This window comes from Falco peregrinus, chromosome Z, assembly GCF_023634155.1.
Source record: "Falco peregrinus isolate bFalPer1 chromosome Z, bFalPer1.pri, whole genome shotgun sequence".
NCBI lineage: Eukaryota > Metazoa > Chordata > Aves > Falconiformes > Falconidae > Falco > Falco peregrinus.
The window spans coordinates 75864834-75887665 of record NC_073739.1 but is presented as its reverse complement, the minus strand read 5'-3'; the positions used below and the strand labels follow the sequence as shown (position 1 = coordinate 75887665).

At 64.5% G+C, this 22832-nt stretch overlaps 5 protein-coding genes and 1 pseudogene across 10 annotated transcripts in view; 5 read left to right on the top strand and 1 right to left on the bottom strand.

Annotated features, from left to right (window-relative positions):
* Positions 1 to 22832, bottom strand: part of UBAP2 (ubiquitin associated protein 2) — a 117863-nt gene that overhangs the window by 34279 nt on the left and 60752 nt on the right. The window lies entirely within an intron of this gene.
* LOC129782683 (interferon-like) lies at positions 1677 to 2705 on the top strand. The gene has a single exon (XM_055790296.1). The coding sequence runs from the start codon at positions 2135 to 2137 to the stop codon at positions 2696 to 2698; it is 564 nt and encodes a 187-aa protein (XP_055646271.1). The 5' UTR covers positions 1677 to 2134; the 3' UTR covers positions 2699 to 2705.
* Positions 4762 to 5785, top strand: LOC129782686 (interferon-like). The gene has a single exon (XM_055790300.1). The coding sequence runs from the start codon at positions 5170 to 5172 to the stop codon at positions 5731 to 5733; it is 564 nt and encodes a 187-aa protein (XP_055646275.1). The 5' UTR covers positions 4762 to 5169; the 3' UTR covers positions 5734 to 5785.
* Positions 7928 to 8782, top strand: LOC129782681 (interferon-like; annotated as a pseudogene).
* Positions 17336 to 17906, top strand: LOC129782693 (interferon-like). Its single transcript, XM_055790306.1, has one exon. The coding sequence runs from the start codon at positions 17336 to 17338 to the stop codon at positions 17897 to 17899; it is 564 nt and encodes a 187-aa protein (XP_055646281.1). The 3' UTR covers positions 17900 to 17906.
* LOC129782692 (interferon-like) lies at positions 20389 to 20959 on the top strand. Its single transcript, XM_055790305.1, has one exon. It carries the CDS (start codon positions 20389 to 20391, stop codon positions 20950 to 20952), a length of 564 nt encoding a protein of 187 aa, XP_055646280.1. The 3' UTR covers positions 20953 to 20959.

The following is a 22832-nucleotide window of genomic DNA, read 5'->3' as shown; positions in this document are numbered from 1 at the left end:
CCCCACACGGGCTCTGCAGGCCCCGTGCCCACTCTCCCCCTTGACACCTCTCCCCAAGGAGGCGCTTTCCTCCACCTCTCTCAAAAACCTCTCCCAGGCTTTCAACAGCCAGCGTCACCCGAACCTCCGTGTCGGCCCGTCTCCTCCACAGTTCCCACCCCCCGCCCCGCTTTCCACCAACTGATCCTCAGCTCTGGAGGCCTCGCTAACAGGGAGGCCTCGCACCTCTTGCAGCGCGTCCACAGCAGGGCCACAGACACCGTCAGAGCCTTGCAACGCCTCTCCTGCGAGGAAAGGCTCAGAGAGATGGGCTTCTTCAGCACTGCAGCAGGGAAGGCCCCGCGGAGACCTTACTGCGGCCTTTCGGCACTTCCAGGGGGGCTCACAAGAAAGATGGCCGACGACTCGGTCAAAGGGCCTGCAGCCACACCACAGCGGGGGACTGGCTTCAAACCAAACGGGGGGCGGCTCACGCTCCGTACAAGGAAGGCAACACGCTGCGACCAACCGGGAGGCAAAACGCTGCAACACGTTGCCCCACAGAGGTGGGGCGCGCCCCGTCCCTGGAAACCTCCCAGTCAGCCTGGACGGGGCTCTCAGAACCTCCTCTACTTGAGACGGCCCTGCCCCTTGCTGGCGGGTTGGGCCCGGCGACCTCTGAGGGTCCCTCCCAGCCCAACCCGACCCATCCCAAACCATGCCATGAGTCTAGGAGGGAGCGGCACGGCACAGACCCAACTCGGGGTCGCTGGCTCTTGCAGCTTCAGGCATTGCTCACCACAACTCTCTGCCTGCGCTGCTTCAAAACACCTTGCAGCGCCAACTCTGCTGTTCTAGGGCAACACGGACAAGGTCCAGCCGGCGACCTCCAACGTCAGCCTACCTCCTGCCGTGACGGCACCTACCTACGCCCAACCACCGTGCACGCGCCACCACCCCAAGCACTGCACCCTCCAACACAACGCTGCCTGACAACAGCGTGGCTCCCGGCCCGCCACCACCAACACCCTTCACACCTTTCCCCTGCTCCACACGCTTTCCGGAAACACGGGGCAGCCTCCCTCACGCAAGCACAATGCCATCCTCCCTCTTGCAAGGGACCTCAACAACTCAGCCAGCGCAACCTCCTCCTCCTGCCACTCCAGCTCCGCAGCTACGCTGGCTGCCCCGGCTCCACCTCCCGAGGACTCTTGGGCACCCCTCCTCTTCAGAGGAGCAGGGCCTCAGGCCATCCCAAACATGGGACCCTTCACTTACGGGCCACGGTTCCGTCTCCAGGCCCACCTCAGCCCCGGGGGCAGACAAAACACAAGACCCCGGGGATACAGGGGCGGGCACGTGCACCCACGGGACCACAGCCGGGCAGCCAAGGCGGCCAAGGCAGCAACAGCAACCGCAGCAAAACTCTTCCCTTCTTCCTCTTCCTTTTCCCTCAAGCCTTTCCTCCCCGTGCCCGTCAGCTTCAACGGGGCAGATCCATGCGGGAACACAGCCCACGCTCAAGCGCCTACCCCCAGAGCCACCTCCTCCCAAGCCGCCCCCACCCCCAGGCCCTCGCTCCAGGAGGGGGCTCCCCACGCTCTGACAAGTGACATCACTTCACAACCCTTCCCAACACGAAAAGGAAAGACCAGCTAAGACGAAAACAAAGGCCAGACACAAGTGAAAGGAAAACACACCACGGACAACACCAGGCCATTACAGGCGGAAAAGACACTTGGGCAGGAAGGGAAACTTCAGCTGCGGAGAAGAGGCACCACAGCTCGCCCTGCAGCCAACAGGGAAACCCTGACACACCTCCCCGGCACAGCTGCCCCCAGGGGCTCTGCCCCGGCGCTTGCGCATCCCCCGCGCGACCACTACAGCCAACCTCCCCACGACACACCACCGCCAAAGCACCGCCACCGCTCTCCCCACCCACGGCCACCCCAACAACGCACTTCCCCAAGACCACCACAGCCACCAGCCAAAACTGAAAGCCACAGCCGGAAACTCGCTGCCATCGGAAAGCGAGGAAGGGGAAGCCGCCGCGCCACATAAAGCCGGCCACCCGGCACCACACCAAGCACAGCGACCACCCGCAACACCACCAAGCCTGCCCGGGCTCCTGCACAGCGACACCCACCCAACCACCATGACAGCGCCCGCAACCCCGCAGCCCCGCCTGACGCACGGCGCCACGCCGCTCCTGCTCCTCCTGACGGCTCTCGCCACCGCCCTCGCCTGCCACCACCTGCGGCCCGGCGACGACACCTTCCCCTGGGACGGCCTCCGGCTCCTCCAGGCCATGGCTCCCAGCCCGACACAGCCCTGCCAGCAACACCAGGCGCCCTTCCGCTTCCCCGACACCCTCCTCCACACCAGCCACCCACAGCAAGCCGCCGCCACCGCCCTCCGCATCCTACAGCACCTCTTCCACACCCTCAGCAACGACAGCGCCCCACAACACTGGGACACCGGCGCGCGCCACCACCTCCTCAACCACCTACAGCACTACATCCAACGCCTGGAGCAATGCCCGACAGCCAGCGCCACGCTCTTCAAAAGGCAGCGACTCAGCATCGACAGGTACTTCACGCACATCCAGGACTTCCTCCACACCCACAACCACAGCGCCTGCGCCTGGGACCACGTCCGCCTCGAAGCTCGCGCCTGCTTCCAACGCCTCCACAACCTCACCCGCACCATGCGCCGTTAGCCCAAGCACCGCGGCCAACGCGCACGGCCCCACCACACCGACAACAACACTTCTGGAGCCCCGGCGGACCCAGCCCCACCTCTCTCATCCCGCCTACCCTCAGCCACGCCAACAGCCGCTGCAGCAACGGCCCCGCGCCCTCCGCCCCCACTGACTGACCCCCTTATTTATACAACTCTTATTTATTGCCACCGCGGGACTTCACCTATTTATTCACTCCACACAAAATAAAGACCTGTTGCAAAGACCTTGCCCAATGCATCTTGTCTCACAAGCACAAGGAACGAGCCTTCGGCGTGGCGCGAAGCCACCGCCACTCAGCACCTGCTCCAAGCCCTGCCCCACACGGGCTCTGCAGGCCCCGTGCCCACTCTCCCCCTTGACACCTCTCCCCAAGGAGGCGCTTTCCTCCACCTCTCTCAAAAACCTCTCCCAGGCTTTCAACAGCCAGCGTCACCCGAACCTCCGTGTCGGCCCGTCTCCTCCACAGTTCCCACCCCCCGCCCCGCTTTCCACCAACTGATCCTCAGCTCTGGAGGCCTCGCTAACAGGGAGGCCTCGCACCTCTTGCAGCGCGTCCACAGCAGGGCCACAGACACCGTCAGAGCCTTGCAACGCCTCTCCTGCGAGGAAAGGCTCAGAGAGATGGGCTTCTTCAGCCTGCAGCAGGGAAGGCCCCGCGGAGACCTTACTGCGGCCTTTCGGCACTTCCAGGGGGCTCACAAGAAAGATGGCCGACGACTCGGTCAAAGGGCCTGCAGCCACACCACAGCGGGGACTGGCTTCAAACCGAACGGGGGGCGGCTCACGCTCCGTACAAGGAAGGCAACACGCTGCGACCAACCGGGAGGCAAAACGCTGCAACACGTTGCCCACAGAGGTGGGGCGCGCCCCGTCCCTGGAAACCTCCCAGGTCAGCCTGGACGGGGCTCTCAGAACCTCCTCTACTTGAGACGGCCCTGCCCCTTGCTGGCGGGTTGGGCCCGGCGACCTCTGAGGGTCCCTCCCAGCCCAACCCGACCCATCCCAAACCATGCCATGAGTCTAGGAGGGAGCGGCACGGCACAGACCCAACTCGGGGTCGCTGGCTCTTGCAGCTTCAGGCATTGCTCACCACAACTCTCTGCCTGCGCTGCTTCAAAACACCTTGCAGCGCCAACTCTGCTGTTCTAGGGCAACACGGACAAGGTCCAGCCGGCGACCTCCAACGTCAGCCTACCTCCTGCCGTGACGGCACCTGCCTACGCCCAACCACCGTGCACGCGCCACCACCCCAAGCACTGCACCCTCCAACACAACGCTGCCTGACAACAGCGTGGCTCCCGGCCCGCCACCACCAACACCCTTCACACCTTTCCCCTGCTCCACACGCTTTCCGGAAACACGGGGCAGCCTCCCTCACGCAAGCACAATGCCATCCTCCCTCTTGCAAGGGACCTCAACAACTCAGCCAGCGCAACCTCCTCCTCCTGCCACTCCAGCTCCGCAGCTACGCTGGCTGCCCCGGCTCCACCTCCCGAGGACTCTTGGGCACCCCTCCTCTTCAGAGGAGCAGGGCCTCAGGCCATCCCAAACATGGGACCCTTCACTTACGGGCCACGGTTCCGTCTCCAGGCCCACCTCAGCCCCGGGGGCAGACAAAACACAAGACCCCGGGGATACAGGGGCGGGCACGTGCACCCACGGGACCACAGCCGGGCAGCCAAGGCGGCCAAGGCAGCAACAGCAACCGCAGCAAAACTCTTCCCTTCTTCCTCTTCCTTTTCCCTCAAGCCTTTCCTCCCCGTGCCCGTCAGCTTCAACGGGGCAGATCCATGCGGGAACACAGCCCACGCTCAAGTGCCTACCCCCCAGAGCCACCTCCTCCCAAGCCGCCCCCACCCCCAGGCCCTCGCTCCAGGAGGGGGCTCCCCACGCTCTGACAAGTGACATCACTTCACAACCCTTCCCAACACGAAAAGGAAAGACCAGCTAAGACGAAAACAAAGGCCAGACACAAGTGAAAGGAAAACACACCACGGACAACACCAGGCCATTACAGGCAGAAAAGACACTTGGGCAGGAAGGGAAACTTCAGCTGCGGAGAAGAGGCACCACAGCTCGCCCTGCAGCCAACAGGGAAACCCTGACACACCTCCCCGGCACAGCTGCCCCCAGGGGCTCTGCCCCGGCGCTTGCGCATCCCCCGCGCGACCACTACAGCCAACCTCCCCACGACACACCACCGCCAAAGCACCGCCACCGCTCTCCCCACCCACGGCCACCCCAACAACGCACTTCCCCAAGACCACCACAGCCACCAGCCAAAACTGAAAGCCACAGCCGGAAACTCGCTGCCATCGGAAAGCGAGGAAGGGGAAGCCGCCGCGCCACATAAAGCCGGCCACCCGGCACCACACCAAGCACAGCGACCACCCGCAACACCACCAAGCCTGCCCGGGCTCCTGCACAGCGACACCCACCCAACCACCATGACAGCGCCCGCAACCCCGCAGCCCCGCCTGACGCACGGCGCCACGCCGCTCCTGCTCCTCCTGACGGCTCTCGCCACCGCCCTCGCCTGCCACCACCTGCGGCCCGGCGACGACACCTTCCCCTGGGACGGCCTCCGGCTCCTCCAGGCCATGGCTCCCAGCCCGACACAGCCCTGCCAGCAACACCAGGCGCCCTTCCGCTTCCCCGACACCCTCCTCCACACCAGCCACCCACAGCAAGCCGCCGCCACCGCCCTCCGCATCCTACAGCACCTCTTCCACACCCTCAGCAACGACAGCGCCCCACAACACTGGGACACCGGCGCGCGCCACCACCTCCTCAACCACCTACAGCACTACATCCAACGCCTGGAGCAATGCCCGACAGCCAGCGCCACGCTCTTCAAAAGGCAGCGACTCAGCATCGACAGGTACTTCACGCACATCCAGGACTTCCTCCACACCCACAACCACAGCGCCTGCGCCTGGGACCACGTCCGCCTCGAAGCTCGCGCCTGCTTCCAACGCCTCCACAACCTCACCCGCACCATGCGCCGTTAGCCCAAGCACCGCGGCCAACGCGCACGCGCACGGCCCCACCACACCGACAACAACACTTCTGGAGCCCCGGCGGACCCAGCCCCACCTCTCTCATCCCGCCTACCCTCAGCCACGCCAACAGCCGCTGCAGCAACGGCCCCGCGCCCTCCGCCCCCACTGACTGACCCCCTTATTTATACAACTCTTATTTATTGCCACCGCGGGACTTCACCTATTTATTCACTCCACACAAAATAAAGACCTGTTGCAAAGACCTTGCCCAATGCATCTTGTCTCACAAGCACAAGGAACGAGCCTTCGGCGTGGCGCGAAGCCACCGCCACTCAGCACCTGCTCCAAGCCCTGCCCCACACGGGCTCTGCAGGCCCCGTGCCCACTCTCCCCCTTGACACCTCTCCCCAAGGAGGCGCTTTCCTCCACCTCTCTCAAAAACCTCTCCCAGGCTTTCAACAGCCAGCGTCACCCGAACCTCCGTGTCGGCCCGTCTCCTCCACAGTTCCCAGCCCCCGCCCCGCTTTCCACCAACTGATCCTCAGCTCTGGAGGCCTCGCTAACAGGGAGGCCTCGCACCTCTTGCAGCGCGTCCACAGCAGGGCCACAGACACCGTCAGAGCCTTGCAACGCCTCTCCTGCGAGGAAAGGCTCAGAGAGATGGGCTTCTTCAGCCTGCAGCAGGGAAGGCCCCGCGGAGACCTTACTGCGGCCTTTCGGCACTTCCAGGGGGCTCACAAGAAAGATGGCCGACGACTCGGTCAAAGGGCCTGCAGCCACACCACAGCGGGGACTGGCTTCAAACCAAACGGGGGGCGGCTCACGCTCCGTACAAGGAAGGCAACACGCTGCGACCAACCGGGAGGCAAAACGCTGCAACACGTTGCCCACAGAGGTGGGGCGCGCCCCGTCCCTGGAAACCTCCCAGGTCAGCCTGGACGGGGCTCTCAGAACCTCCTCTACTTGAGACGGCCCTGCCCCTTGCTGGCGGGTTGGGCCCGGCGACCTCTGAGGGTCCCTCCCAGCCCAACCCGACCCATCCCAAACCATGCCATGAGTCTAGGAGGGAGCGGCACGGCACAGACCCAACTCGGGGTCGCTGGCTCTTGCAGCTTCAGGCATTGCTCACCACAACTCTCTGCCTGCGCTGCTTCAAAACACCTTGCAGCGCCAACTCTGCTGTTCTAGGGCAACACGGACAAGGTCCAGCCGGCGACCTCCAACGTCAGCCTACCTCCTGCCGTGACGGCACCTACCTACGCCCAACCACCGTGCACGCGCCACCACCCCAAGCACTGCACCCTCCAACACAACGCTGCCTGACAACAGCGTGGCTCCCGGCCCGCCACCACCAACACCCTTCACACCTTTCCCCTGCTCCACACGCTTTCCGGAAACACGGGGCAGCCTCCCTCACGCAAGCACAATGCCATCCTCCCTCTTGCAAGGGACCTCAACAACTCAGCCAGCGCAACCTCCTCCTCCTGCCACTCCAGCTCCGCAGCTACGCTGGCTGCCCCGGCTCCACCTCCCGAGGACTCTTGGGCACCCCTCCTCTTCAGAGGAGCAGGGCCTCAGGCCATCCCAAACATGGGACCCTTCACTTACGGGCCACGGTTCCGTCTCCAGGCCCACCTCAGCCCCGGGGGGCAGACAAAACACAAGACCCCGGGGATACAGGGGCGGGCACGTGCACCCACGGGACCACAGCCGGGCAGCCAAGGCGGCCAAGGCAGCAACAGCAACCGCAGCAAAACTCTTCCCTTCTTCCTCTTCCTTTTCCCTCAAGCCTTTCCTCCCCGTGCCCGTCAGCTTCAACGGGGCAGATCCATGCGGGAACACAGCCCACGCTCAAGTGCCTACCCCCAGAGCCACCTCCTCCCAAGCCGCCCCCACCCCCAGGCCCTCGCTCCAGGAGGGGGCTCCCCACGCTCTGACAAGTGACATCACTTCACAACCCTTCCCAACACGAAAAGGAAAGACCAGCTAAGACGAAAACAAAGGCCAGACACAAGTGAAAGGAAAACACACCACGGACAACACCAGGCCATTACAGGCGGAAAAGACACTTGGGCAGGAAGGGAAACTTCAGCTGCGGAGAAGAGGCACCACAGCTCGCCCTGCAGCCAACAGGGAAACCCTGACACACCTCCCCGGCACAGCTGCCCCCAGGGGCTCTGCCCCGGCACTTGCGCATCCCCCGCGCGACCACTACAGCCAACCTCCCCACGACACACCACCGCCAAAGCACCGCCACCGCTCTCCCCACCCACGGCCACCCCAACAACGCACTTCCCCAAGACCACCACAGCCACCAGCCAAAACTGAAAGCCACAGCCGGAAACTCGCTGCCATCGGAAAGCGAGGAAGGGGAAGCCGCCGCGCCACATAAAGCCGGCCACCCGGCACCACACCAAGCACAGCGACCACCCGCAACACCACCAAGCCTGCCCGGGCTCCTGCACAGCGACACCCACCCAACCACCATGACAGCGCCCGCAACCCCGCAGCCCCGCCTGACGCACGGCGCCACGCCGCTCCTGCTCCTCCTGACGGCTCTCGCCACCGCCCCTCGCCTGCCACCACCTGCGGCCCGGCGACGACACCTTCCCCTGGGACGGCCTCCGGCTCCTCCAGGCCATGGCTCCCAGCCCGACACAGCCCTGCCAGCAACACCAGGCGCCCTTCCGCTTCCCCGACACCCTCCTCCACACCAGCCACCCACAGCAAGCCGCCGCCACCGCCCTCCGCATCCTACAGCACCTCTTCCACACCCTCAGCAACGACAGCGCCCCACAACACTGGGACACCGGCGCGCGCCACCACCTCCTCAACCACCTACAGCACTACATCCAACGCCTGGAGCAATGCCCGACAGCCAGCGCCACGCTCTTCAAAAGGCAGCGACTCAGCATCGACAGGTACTTCACGCACATCCAGGACTTCCTCCACACCCACAACCACAGCGCCTGCGCCTGGGACCACGTCCGCCTCGAAGCTCGCGCCTGCTTCCAACGCCTCCACAACCTCACCCGCACCATGCGCCGTTAGCCCAAGCACCGCGGCCAACGCGCACGGCCCCACCACACCGACAACAACACTTCTGGAGCCCCGGCGGACCCAGCCCCACCTCTCTCATCCCGCCTACCCTCAGCCACGCCAACAGCCGCTGCAGCAACGGCCCCGCGCCCTCCGCCCCCACTGACTGACCCCCTTATTTATACAACTCTTATTTATTGCCACCGCGGGACTTCACCTATTTATTCACTCCACACAAAATAAAGACCTGTTGCAAAGACCTTGCCCAATGCATCTTGTCTCACAAGCACAAGGAACGAGCCTTCGGCGTGGCGCGAAGCCACCGCCACTCAGCACCTGCTCCAAGCCCTGCCCCACACGGGCTCTGCAGGCCCCGTGCCCACTCTCCCCCTTGACACCTCTCCCCAAGGAGGCGCTTTCCTCCACCTCTCTCAAAAACCTCTCCCAGGCTTTCAACAGCCAGCGTCACCCGAACCTCCGTGTCGGCCCGTCTCCTCCACAGTTCCCACCCCCCGCCCCGCTTTCCACCAACTGATCCTCAGCTCTGGAGGCCTCGCTAACAGGGAGGCCTCGCACCTCTTGCAGCGCGTCCACAGCAGGGCCACAGACACCGTCAGAGCCTTGCAACGCCTCTCCTGCGAGGAAAGGCTCAGAGAGATGGGCTTCTTCAGCCTGCAGCAGGGAAGGCCCCGCGGAGACCTTACTGCGGCCTTTCGGCACTTCCAGGGGGCTCACAAGAAAGATGGCCGACGACTCGGTCAAAGGGCCTGCAGCCCACACCACAGCGGGGACTGGCTTCAAACCGAACGGGGGGCGGCTCACGCTCCCGTACAAGGAAGGCAACACGCTGCGACCAACCGGGAGGCAAAACGCTGCAACACGTTGCCCACAGAGGTGGGGGCGCGCCCCGTCCCTGGAAACCTCCCAGGTCAGCCTGGACGGGGCTCTCAGAACCTCCTCTACTTGAGACGGCCCTGCCCCTTGCTGGCGGGTTGGGCCCCGGCGACCTCTGAGGGTCCCTCCCAGCCCAACCCGACCCATCCCAAACCATGCCATGAGTCTAGGAGGGAGCGGCACGGCACAGACCCAACTCGGGGTCGCTGGCTCTTGCAGCTTCAGGCATTGCTCACCACAACTCTCTGCCTGCGCTGCTTCAAAACACCTTGCAGCGCCAACTCTGCTGTTCTAGGGCAACACGGACAAGGTCCAGCCGGCGACCTCCAACGTCAGCCTACCTCCTGCCGTGACGGCACCTACCTACGCCCAACCACCGTGCACGCGCCACCACCCCAAGCACTGCACCCTCCAACACAACGCTGCCTGACAACAGCGTGGCTCCCGGCCCGCCACCACCAACACCCTTCACACCTTTCCCCTGCTCCACACGCTTTCCGGAAACACGGGGCAGCCTCCCTCACGCAAGCACAATGCCATCCTCCCTCTTGCAAGGGACCTCAACAACTCAGCCAGCGCAACCTCCTCCTCCTGCCACTCCAGCTCCGCAGCTACGCTGGCTGCCCCGGCTCCACCTCCCGAGGACTCTTGGGCACCCCTCCTCTTCAGAGGAGCAGGGCCTCAGGCCATCCCAAACATGGGACCCTTCACTTACGGGCCACGGTTCCGTCTCCAGGCCCACCTCAGCCCCGGGGGCAGACAAAACACAAGACCCCGGGGATACAGGGGCGGGCACGTGCACCCACGGGACCACAGCCGGGCAGCCAAGGCGGCCAAGGCAGCAACAGCAACCGCAGCAAAACTCTTCCCTTCTTCCTCTTCCTTTTCCCTCAAGCCTTTCCTCCCCGTGCCCGTCAGCTTCAACGGGGCAGATCCATGCGGGAACACAGCCCACGCTCAAGCGCCTACCCCCAGAGCCACCTCCTCCCAAGCCGCCCCCACCCCCAGGCCCTCGCTCCAGGAGGGGGCTCCCCACGCTCTGACAAGTGACATCACTTCACAACCCTTCCCAACACGAAAAGGAAAGACCAGCTAAGACGAAAACAAAGGCCAGACACAAGTGAAAGGAAAACACACCACGGACAACACCAGGCCATTACAGGCGGAAAAGACACTTGGGCAGGAAGGGAAACTTCAGCTGCGGAGAAGAGGCACCACAGCTCGCCCTGCAGCCAACAGGGAAAACCCTGAACACACCTCCCCGGCACAGCTGCCCCCAGGGGCTCTGCCCCGGCGCTTGCGCATCCCCCGCGCGACCACTACAGCCAACCTCCCCACGACACACCACCGCCAAAGCACCGCCCACCGCTCTCCCCCACCCACGGCCACCCCAACAACGCACTTCCCCAAGACCACCACAGCCACCAGCCAAAACTGAAAGCCACAGCCGGAAACTCGCTGCCATCGGAAAGCGAGGAAGGGGAAGCCGCCGCGCCACATAAAGCCGGCCACCCGGCACCACACCAAGCACAGCGACCACCCGCAACACCACCAAGCCTGCCCGGGCTCCTGCACAGCGACACCCACCCAACCACCATGACAGCGCCCGCAACCCCGCAGCCCCGCCTGACGCACGGCGCCACGCCGCTCCTGCTCCTCCTGACGGCTCTCGCCACCGCCCCTCGCCTGCCACCCACCTGCGGCCCGGCGACGACACCTTCCCCTGGGACGGCCTCCGGCTCCTCCAGGCCATGGCTCCCAGCCCGACACAGCCCTGCCAGCAACACCAGGCGCCCTTCCGCTTCCCCGACACCCTCCTCCACACCAGCCACCCACAGCAAGCCGCCGCCACCGCCCTCCGCATCCTACAGCACCTCTTCCACACCCTCAGCAACGACAGCGCCCCACAACACTGGGACACCGGCGCGCGCCACCACCTCCTCAACCACCTACAGCACTACATCCAACGCCTGGAGCAATGCCCGACAGCCAGCGCCACGCTCTTCAAAAGGCAGCGACTCAGCATCGACAGGTACTTCACGCACATCCAGGACTTCCTCCACACCCACAACCACAGCGCCTGCGCCTGGGACCACGTCCGCCTCGAAGCTCGCGCCTGCTTCCAACGCCTCCACAACCTCACCCCGCACCATGCGCCGTTAGCCCAAGCACCGCGGCCAACGCGCACGGCCCCCACCACAACCGACAACAACACTTCTGGAGCCCCGGCGGACCCAGCCCCACCTCTCTCATCCCGCCTACCCTCAGCCACGCCAACAGCCGCTGCAGCAACGGCCCCCGCGCCCTCCACCCCCACTGACTGACCCCCTTATTTATACAACTCTTATTTATTGCCACCGCGGGACTTCACCTATTTATTCACTCCACACAAAATAAAGACCTGTTGCAAAGACCTTGCCCAATGCATCTTGTCTCACAAGCACAAGGAACGAGCCTTCGGCGTGGCGCGAAGCCACCGCCACTCAGCACCTGCTCCAAGCCCTGCCCCACACGGGCTCTGCAGGCCCCGTGCCCACTCTCCCCCTTGACACCTCTCCCCAAGGAGGCGCTTTCCTCCACCTCTCTCAAAAACCTCTCCCAGGCTTTCAACAGCCAGCGTCACCCGAACCTCCGTGTCGGCCCGTCTCCTCCACAGTTCCCACCCCCCCGCCCCGCTTTCCACCAACTGATCCTCAGCTCTGGAGGCCTCGCTAACAGGGAGGCCTCGCACCTCTTGCAGCGCGTCCACAGCAGGGCCACAGACACCGTCAGAGCCTTGCAACGCCTCTCCTGCGAGGAAAGGCTCAGAGAGATGGGCTTCTTCAGCCTGCAGCAGGGAAGGCCCCGCGGAGACCTTACTGCGGCCTTTCGGCACTTCCAGGGGGCTCACAAGAAAGATGGCCGACGACTCGGTCAAAGGGCCTGCAGCCACACCACAGCGGGGACTGGCTGGGGGGCGGCTCACGCTCCGTACAAGGAAGGCAACACGCTGCGACCAACCGGGAGGCAAAACGCTGCAACACGTTGCCCACAGAGGTGGGGCGCGCCCCGTCCCTGGAAACCTCCCAGGTCAGCCTGGACGGGGCTCTCAGAACCTCCTCTACTTGAGACGGCCCTGCCCCTTGCTGGCGGGTTGGGCCCGGCGACCTCTGAGGGTCCCTCCCAGCCCAACCCGACCCATCCCAAACCATGCCATGAGTCTAGGAGGGAGCGGCACGGCACAGACCCAACTCGGGGTCGCTGGCTCTTGCAGCTTCAGGCATTGCTCACCACAACTCTCTGCCTGCGCTGCTTCAAAACACCCTTGCAGCGCCAACTCTGCTGTTCTAGGGCAACACGGACAAGGTCCAGCCGGCGACCTCCAACGTCAGCCTACCTCCTGCCGTGACGGCACCTACCTACGCCCAACCACCGTGCACGCGCCACCACCCCAAGCACTGCACCCTCCAACACAACGCTGCCTGACAACAGCGTGGCTCCCGGCCCCGCCACCACCAACACCCTTCACACCTTTCCCTGCTCCACACGCTTTCCGGAAACACGGGGCAGCCTCCCTCACGCAAGCACAATGCCATCCTCCCTCTTGCAAGGGACCTCAACAACTCAGCCAGCGCAACCTCCTCCTCCTGCCACTCCCAGCTCCGCAGCTACGCTGGCTGCCCCGGCTCCACCTCCCGAGGACTCTTGGGCACCCCTCCTCTTCAGAGGAGCAAGGGCCTCAGGCCATCCCAAACATGGGACCCTTCACTTACGGGCCACGGTTCCGTCTCCAGGCCCACCTCAGCCCCGGGGGCAGACAAAACACAAGACCCCGGGGATACCAGGGGCGGGCACGTGCACCCACGGGACCACAGCCCGGGCAGCCAAGGCGGCCAAGGCAGCAACAGCAACCGCAGCAAAACTCTTCCCTTCTTCCTCTTCCTTTTCCCTCAAGCCTTTCCTCCCCGTGCCCGTCAGCTTCAACGGGCAGATCCATGCGGGAACACAGCCCACGCTTCAAGTGCCTACCCCCAGAGCACCTCCTCCCCAAGCCGCCCCCACCCCAGGCCCTCGCTCCAGGAGGGGGCTCCCCACGCTCTGACAAGTGGACAGACATCACTTCACAACCCTTCCCAACACGAAAGGAAAGACCAGCTAAAGAAACAAAGGCCAGACACAAGTGAAAGGAAAACACACCACGGACAACACCAGGCCATTACAGGCGGAAAAGACACTTGGGCAGGAAGGGAAACTTCAGCTGCGGAGAAGAGGCACCACAGCTCGCCCTGCAGCCAACAGGGAAACCCTGACACACCTCCCCGGCACAGCTGCCCCCAGGGGCTCTGCCCCGGCGCTTGCGCATCCCCCGCGCGACCACTACAGCCAACCTCCCCACGACACACCACCGCCAAAGCACCGCCACCGCTCTCCCCACCCACGGCCACCCCAACAACGCACTTCCCCAAGACCACCACAGCCACCAGCCAAAACTGAAAGCCACAGCCGGAAACTCGCTGCCATCGGAAAGCGAGGAAGGGGGAAGCCGCCGCGCCACATAAAGCCGGCCACCCGGCACCACACCAAGCACAGCGACCACCCGCAACACCACCAAGCCTGCCCGGGCTCCTGCACAGCGACACCCACCCAACCACCATGACAGCGCCCGCAACCCCGCAGCCCCCGCCTGACGCACGGCGCCACGCCGCTCCTGCTCCTCCTGACGGCTCTCGCCACCGCCCTCGCCTGCCACCACCTGCGGCCCGGCGACGACACCTTCCCCTGGGACGGCCTCCGGCTCCTCCAGGCCATGGCTCCCAGCCCGACACAGCCCTGCCAGCAACACCAGGCGCCCTTCCGCTTCCCCGACACCCCTCCTCCACACCAGCCACCCACAGCAAGCCGCCGCCACCGCCCGCATCCTACAGCACCTCTTCCACACCCTCAGCAACGACAGCGCCCCACAACACTGGGACACCGGCGCGCGCCACCACCTCCTCAACCACCTACAGCACTACATCCAACGCCTGGAGCAATGCCCGACAGCCAGCGCCACGCTCTTCAAAAGGCAGCGACTCAGCATCGACAGGTACTTCACGCACATCCAGGACTTCCTCCACACCCACAACCACAGCGCCTGCGCCTGGGACCACGTCCGCCTCGAAGCTCGCGCCTGCTTCCAACGCCTCCACAACCTCACCCGCACCATGCGCCGTTAGCCCAAGCACCGCGGCCAACGCGCACGGCCCCACCACACCGACAACAACACTTCTGGAGCCCCGGCGGACCCAGCCCCACCTCTCTCATCCCGCCTACCCTCAGCCACGCCAACAGCCGCTGCAGCAACGGCCCCGCGCCCTCCGCCCCCACTGACTGACCCCCTTATTTATACAACTCTTATTTATTGCCACCGCGGGACTTCACCTATTTATTCACCTATTTATTCACTCCACACAAAATAAAGACCTGTTGCAAAGACCTTGCCCAATGCATCTTGTCTCACAAGCACAAGGAACGAGCCTTCGGCGTGGCGCGAAGCCACCGCCACTCAGCACCTGCTCCAAGCCCTGCCCCACACGGGCTCTGCAGGCCCCGTGCCCACTCTCCCCCTTGACACCTCTCCCCAAGGAGGCGCTTTCCTCCACCTCTCTCAAAAACCTCTCCCAGGCTTTCAACAGCCAGCGTCACCCGAACCTCCGTGTCGGCCCGTCTCCTCCACAGTTCCCACCCCCCGCCCCGCTTTCCACCAACTGATCCTCAGCTCTGGAGGCCTCGCTAACAGGGAGGCCTCGCACCTCTTGCAGCGCGTCCACAGCAGGGCCACAGACACCGTCAGAGCCTTGCAACGCCTCTCCTGCGAGGAAAGGCTCAGAGAGATGGGCTTCTTCAGCCTGCAGCAGGGAAGGCCCCGCGGAGACCTTACTGCGGCCTTTCGGCACTTCCAGGGGGCTCACAAGAAAGACGGCCGACGACTCGGTCAAAGGGCCTGCAGCCACACCACAGCGGGGACTGGCTTCAAACCAAACGGGGGGCGGCTCACGCTCCGTACAAGGAAGGCAACACGCTGCGACCAACCGGGAGGCAAAACGCTGCAACACGTTGCCCACAGAGGTGGGGCGCGCCCCGTCCCTGGAAACCTCCCAGGTCAGCCTGGACGGGGCTCTCAGAACCTCCTCTACTTGAGACGGCCCTGCCCCTTGCTGGCGGGTTGGGCCCGGCGACCTCTGAGGGTCCCTCCCAGCCCAACCCGACCCATCCCAAACCATGCCATGAGTCTAGGAGGGAGCGGCACGGCACAGACCCAACTCGGGGTCGCTGGCTCTTGCAGCTTCAGGCATTGCTCACCACAACTCTCTGCCTGCGCTGCTTCAAAACACCTTGCAGCGCCAACTCTGCTGTTCTAGGGCAACACGGACAAGGTCCAGCCGGCGACCTCCAACGTCAGCCTACCTCCTGCCGTGACGGCACCTACCTACGCCCAACCACCGTGCACGCGCCACCACCCCAAGCACTGCACCCTCCAACACAACGCTGCCTGACAACAGCGTGGCTCCCGGCCCGCCACCACCAACACCCTTCACACCTTTCCCCTGCTCCACACGCTTTCCGGAAACACGGGGCAGCCTCCCTCACGCAAGCACAATGCCATCCTCCCTCTTGCAAGGGACCTCAACAACTCAGCCAGCGCAACCTCCTCCTCCTGCCACTCCAGCTCCGCAGCTACGCTGGCTGCCCCGGCTCCACCTCCCGAGGACTCTTGGGCACCCCTCCTCTTCAGAGGAGCAGGGCCTCAGGCCATCCCAAACATGGGACCCTTCACTTACGGGCCACGGTTCCGTCTCCAGGCCCACCTCAGCCCCGGGGGCAGACAAAACACAAGACCCCGGGGATACAGGGGCGGGCACGTGCACCCACGGGACCACAGCCGGGCAGCCAAGGCGGCCAAGGCAGCAACAGCAACCGCAGCAAAACTCTTCCCTTCTTCCTCTTCCTTTTCCCTCAAGCCTTTCCTCCCCGTGCCCGTCAGCTTCAACGGGGCAGATCCATGCGGGAACACAGCCCACGCTCAAGTGCCTACCCCCAGAGCCACCTCCTCCCAAGCCGCCCCCACCCCCAGGCCCTCGCTCCAGGAGGGGGCTCCCCACGCTCTGACAAGTGACATCACTTCACAACCCTTCCCAACACGAAAAGGAAAGACCAGCTAAGACGAAAACAAAGGCCAGACACAAGTGAAAGGAAAACACACCACGGACAACACCAGGCCATTACAGGCGGAAAAGACACTTGGGCAGGAAGGGAAACTTCAGCTGCGGAGAAGAGGCACCACAGCTCGCCCTGCAGCCAACAGGGAAACCCTGACACACCTCCCCGGCACAGCTGCCCCCAGGGGCTCTGCCCCGGCGCTTGCGCATCCCCCGCGCGACCACTACAGCCAACCTCCCCACGACACACCACCGCCAAAGCACCGCCACCGCTCTCCCCACCCACGGCCACCCCCAACAACGCACTTCCCCAAGACCACCACAGCCACCAGCCAAAACTGAAAGCCACAGCCGGAAACTCGCTGCCATCGGAAAGCGAGGAAGGGGAAGCCGCCGCGCCACATAAAGCCGGCCACCCGGCACCACACCAAGCACAGCGACCACCCGCAACACCACCAAGCCTGCCCGGGCTCCTGCACAGCGACACCCACCCCACCACCATGACAGCGCCCGCAACCCCGCAGCCCCGCCTGACGCACGGCGCCACGCCGCTCCTGCTCCTCCTGACGGCTCTCGCCACCGCCCTCGCCTGCCACCACCTGCGGCCCGGCGACGACACCTTCCCCTGGGACGGCCTCCGGCTCCTCCAGGCCATGGCTCCCAGCCCGACACAGCCCTGCCAGCAACACCAGGCGCCCTTCCGCTTCCCCGACACCCTCCTCCACACCAGCCACCCACAGCAAGCCGCCGCCACCGCCCTCCGCATCCTACAGCACCTCTTCCACACCCTCAGCAACGACAGCGCCCCACAACACTGGGACACCGGCGCGCGCCACCACCTCCTCAACCACCTACAGCACTACATCCAACGCCTGGAGCAATGCCCGACAGCCAGCGCCACGCTCTTCAAAAGGCAGCGACTCAGCATCGACAGGTACTTCACGCACATCCAGGACTTCCTCCACACCCACAACCACAGCGCCTGCGCCTGGGACCACGTCCGCCTCGAAGCTCGCGCCTGCTTCCAACGCCTCCACAACCTCACCCGCACCATGCGCCGTTAGCCCAAGCACCGCGGCCAACGCGCACCGCGCACGGCCCCACCACACCGACAACAACACTTCTGGAGCCCCGGCGGACCCAGCCCCACCTCTCTCATCCCGCCTACCCTCAGCCACGCCAACAGCCGCTGCAGCAACGGCCCCGCGCCCTCCGCCCCCACTGACTGACCCCCTTATTTATACAACTCTTATTTATTGCCACCGCGGGACTTCACCTATTTATTCACCTATTTATTCACTCCACACAAAATAAAGACCTGTTGCAAAGACCTTGCCCAATGCATCTTGTCTCACAAGCACAAGGAACGAGCCTTCGGCGTGGCGCGAAGCCACCGCCACTCAGCACCTGCTCCAAGCCCTGCCCCACACGGGCTCTGCAGGCCCCGTGCCCACTCTCCCCCTTGACACCTCTCCCCAAGGAGGCGCTTTCCTCCACCTCTCTCAAAAACCTCTCCCAGGCTTTCAACAGCCAGCGTCACCCGAACCTCCGTGTCGGCCCGTCTCCTCCACAGTTCCCACCCCCCGCCCCGCTTTCCACCAACTGATCCTCAGCTCTGGAGGCCTCGCTAACAGGGAGGCCTCGCACCTCTTGCAGCGCGTCCACAGCAGGGCCACAGACACCGTCAGAGCCTTGCAACGCCTCTCCTGCGAGGAAAGGCTCAGAGAGATGGGCTTCTTCAGCCTGCAGCAGGGAAGGCCCCGCGGAGACCTTACTGCGGCCTTTCGGCACTTCCAGGGGGCTCACAAGAAAGATGGCCGACGACTCGGTCAAAGGGCCTGCAGCCACACCACAGCGGGGACTGGCTTCAAACCGAACGGGGGGCGGCTCACGCTCCGTACAAGGAAGGCAACACGCTGCGACCAACCGGGAGGCAAAACGCTGCAACACGTTGCCCACAGAGGTGGGGCGCGCCCCGTCCCTGGAAACCTCCCAGGTCAGCCTGGACGGGGCTCTCAGAACCTCCTCTACTTGAGACGGCCCTGCCCCTTGCTGGCGGGTTGGGCCCGGCGACCTCTGAGGGTCCCTCCCAGCCCAACCCGACCCATCCCAAACCATGCCATGAGTCTAGGAGGGAGCGGCACGGCACAGACCCAACTCGGGGTCGCTGGCTCTTGCAGCTTCAGGCATTGCTCACCACAACTCTCTGCCTGCGCTGCTTCAAAACACCTTGCAGCGCCAACTCTGCTGTTCTAGGGCAACACGGACAAGGTCCAGCCGGCGACCTCCAACGTCAGCCTACCTCCTGCCGTGACGGCACCTACCTACGCCCAACCACCGTGCACGCGCCACCACCCCAAGCACTGCACCCTCCAACACAACGCTGCCTGACAACAGCGTGGCTCCCGGCCCGCCACCACCAACACCCTTCACACCTTTCCCCTGCTCCACACGCTTTCCGGAAACACAGGGCAGCCTCCCTCACGCAAGCACAATGCCATCCTCCCTCTTGCAAGGGACCTCAACAACTCAGCCAGCGCAACCTCCTCCTCCTGCCACTCCAGCTCCGCAGCTACGCTGGCTGCCCCGGCTCCACCTCCCGAGGACTCTTGGGCACCCCTCCTCTTCAGAGGAGCAGGGCCTCAGGCCATCCCAAACATGGGACCCTTCACTTACGGGCCACGGTTCCGTCTCCAGGCCCACCTCAGCCCCGGGGGCAGACAAAACACAAGACCCCGGGGATACAGGGGCGGGCACGTGCACCCACGGGACCACAGCCGGGCAGCCAAGGCGGCCAAGGCAGCAACAGCAACCGCAGCAAAACTCTTCCCTTCTTCCTCTTCCTTTTCCCTCAAGCCTTTCCTCCCCGTGCCCGTCAGCTTCAACGGGGCAGATCCATGCGGGAACACAGCCCACGCTCAAGTGCCTACCCCCAGAGCCACCTCCTCCCAAGCCGCCCCCACCCCCAGGCCCTCGCTCCAGGAGGGGGCTCCCCACGCTCTGACAAGTGACATCACTTCACAACCCTTCCCAACACGAAAAGGAAAGACCAGCTAAGACGAAAACAAAGGCCAGACACAAGTGAAAGGAAAACACACCACGGACAACACCAGGCCATTACAGGCGGAAAAGACACTTGGGCAGGAAGGGAAACTTCAGCTGCGGAGAAGAGGCACCACAGCTCGCCCTGCAGCCAACAGGGAAACCCTGACACACCTCCCCGGCACAGCTGCCCCCAGGGGCTCTGCCCCGGCGCTTGCGCATCCCCCGCGCGACCACTACAGCCAACCTCCCCACGACACACCACCGCCAAAGCACCGCCACCGCTCTCCCCACCCACGGCCACCCCAACAACGCACTTCCCCAAGACCACCACAGCCACCAGCCAAAACTGAAAGCCACAGCCGGAAACTCGCTGCCATCGGAAAGCGAGGAAGGGGAAGCCGCCGCGCCACATAAAGCCGGCCACCCGGCACCACACCAAGCACAGCGACCACCCGCAACACCACCAAGCCTGCCCGGGCTCCTGCACAGCGACACCCACCCCACCACCATGACAGCGCCCGCAACCCCGCAGCCCCGCCTGACGCACGGCGCCACGCCGCTCCTGCTCCTCCTGACGGCTCTCGCCACCGCCCTCGCCTGCCACCACCTGCGGCCCGGCGACGACACCTTCCCCTGGGACGGCCTCCGGCTCCTCCAGGCCATGGCTCCCAGCCCGACACAGCCCTGCCAGCAACACCAGGCGCCCTTCCGCTTCCCCGACACCCTCCTCCACACCAGCCACCCACAGCAAGCCGCCGCCACCGCCCTCCGCATCCTACAGCACCTCTTCCACACCCTCAGCAACGACAGCGCCCCACAACACTGGGACACCGGCGCGCGCCACCACCTCCTCAACCACCTACAGCACTACATCCAACGCCTGGAGCAATGCCCGACAGCCAGCGCCACGCTCTTCAAAAGGCAGCGACTCAGCATCGACAGGTACTTCACGCACATCCAGGACTTCCTCCACACCCACAACCACAGCGCCTGCGCCTGGGACCACGTCCGCCTCGAAGCTCGCGCCTGCTTCCAACGCCTCCACAACCTCACCCGCACCATGCGCCGTTAGCCCAAGCACCGCGGCCAACGCGCACGGCCCCACCACACCGACAACAACACTTCTGGAGCCCCGGCGGACCCAGCCCCACCTCTCTCATCCCGCCTACCCTCAGCCACGCCAACAGCCGCTGCAGCAACGGCCCCGCGCCCTCCGCCCCCACTGACTGACCCCCTTATTTATACAACTCTTATTTATTGCCACCGCGGGACTTCACCTATTTATTCACCTATTTATTCACTCCACACAAAATAAAGACCTGTTGCAAAGACCTTGCCCAATGCATCTTGTCTCACAAGCACAAGGAACGAGCCTTCGGCGTGGCGCGAAGCCACCGCCACTCAGCACCTGCTCCAAGCCCTGCCCCACACGGGCTCTGCAGGCCCCCGTGCCCACTCTCCCCCTTGACACCTCTCCCCAAGGAGGCGCTTTCCTCCACCTCTCTCAAAAACCTCTCCCAGGCTTTCAACAGCCAGCGTCACCCGAACCTCCGTGTCGGCCCGTCTCCTCCACAGTTCCCACCCCCCGCCCCGCTTTCCACCAACTGATCCTCAGCTCTGGAGGCCTCGCTAACAGGGAGGCCTCGCACCTCTTGCAGCGCGTCCACAGCAGGGCCACAGACACCGTCAGAGCCTTGCAACGCCTCTCCTGCGAGGAAAGGCTCAGAGAGATGGGCTTCTTCAGCCTGCAGCAGGGAAGGCCCCGCGGAGACCTTACTGCGGCCTTTCGGCACTTCCAGGGGGCTCACAAGAAAGATGGCCGACGACTCGGTCAAAGGGCCTGCAGCCACACCGCAGCGGGGACTGGCTTCAAACCGAACGGGGGGCGGCTCACGCTCCGTACAAGGAAGGCAACACGCTGCGACCAACCGGGAGGCAAAACGCTGCAACACGTTGCCCACAGAGGTGGGGCGCGCCCCGTCCCTGGAAACCTCCCAGGTCAGCCTGGACGGGGCTCTCAGAACCTCCTCTACTTGAGACGGCCCTGCCCCTTGCTGGCGGGTTGGGCCCGGCGACCTCTGAGGGTCCCTCCCAGCCCAACCCGACCCATCCCAAACCATGCCATGAGTCTAGGAGGGAGCGGCACGGCACAGACCCAACTCGGGGTCGCTGGCTCTTGCAGCTTCAGGCATTGCTCACCACAACTCTCTGCCTGCGCTGCTTCAAAACACCTTGCAGCGCCAACTCTGCTGTTCTAGGGCAACACGGACAAGGTCCAGCCGGCGACCTCCAACGTCAGCCTACCTCCTGCCGTGACGGCACCTACCTACGCCCAACCACCGTGCACGCGCCACCACCCCAAGCACTGCACCCTCCAACACAACGCTGCCTGACAACAGCGTGGCTCCCGGCCCGCCACCACCAACACCCTTCACACCTTTCCCCTGCTCCACACGCTTTCCGGAAACACGGGGCAGCCTCCCTCACGCAAGCACAATGCCATCCTCCCTCTTGCAAGGGACCTCAACAACTCAGCCAGCGCAACCTCCTCCTCCTGCCACTCCAGCTCCGCAGCTACGCTGGCTGCCCCGGCTCCACCTCCCGAGGACTCTTGGGCACCCCTCCTCTTCAGAGGAGCAGGGCCTCAGGCCATCCCAAACATGGGACCCTTCACTTACGGGCCACGGTTCCGTCTCCAGGCCCACCTCAGCCCCGGGGGCAGACAAAACACAAGACCCCGGGGATACAGGGGCGGGCACGTGCACCCACGGGACCACAGCCGGGCAGCCAAGGCGGCCAAGGCAGCAACAGCAACCGCAGCAAAACTCTTCCCTTCTTCCTCTTCCTTTTCCCTCAAGCCTTTCCTCCCCGTGCCCGTCAGCTTCAACGGGGCAGATCCATGCGGGAACACAGCCCACGCTCAAGTGCCTACCCCCAGAGCCACCTCCTCCC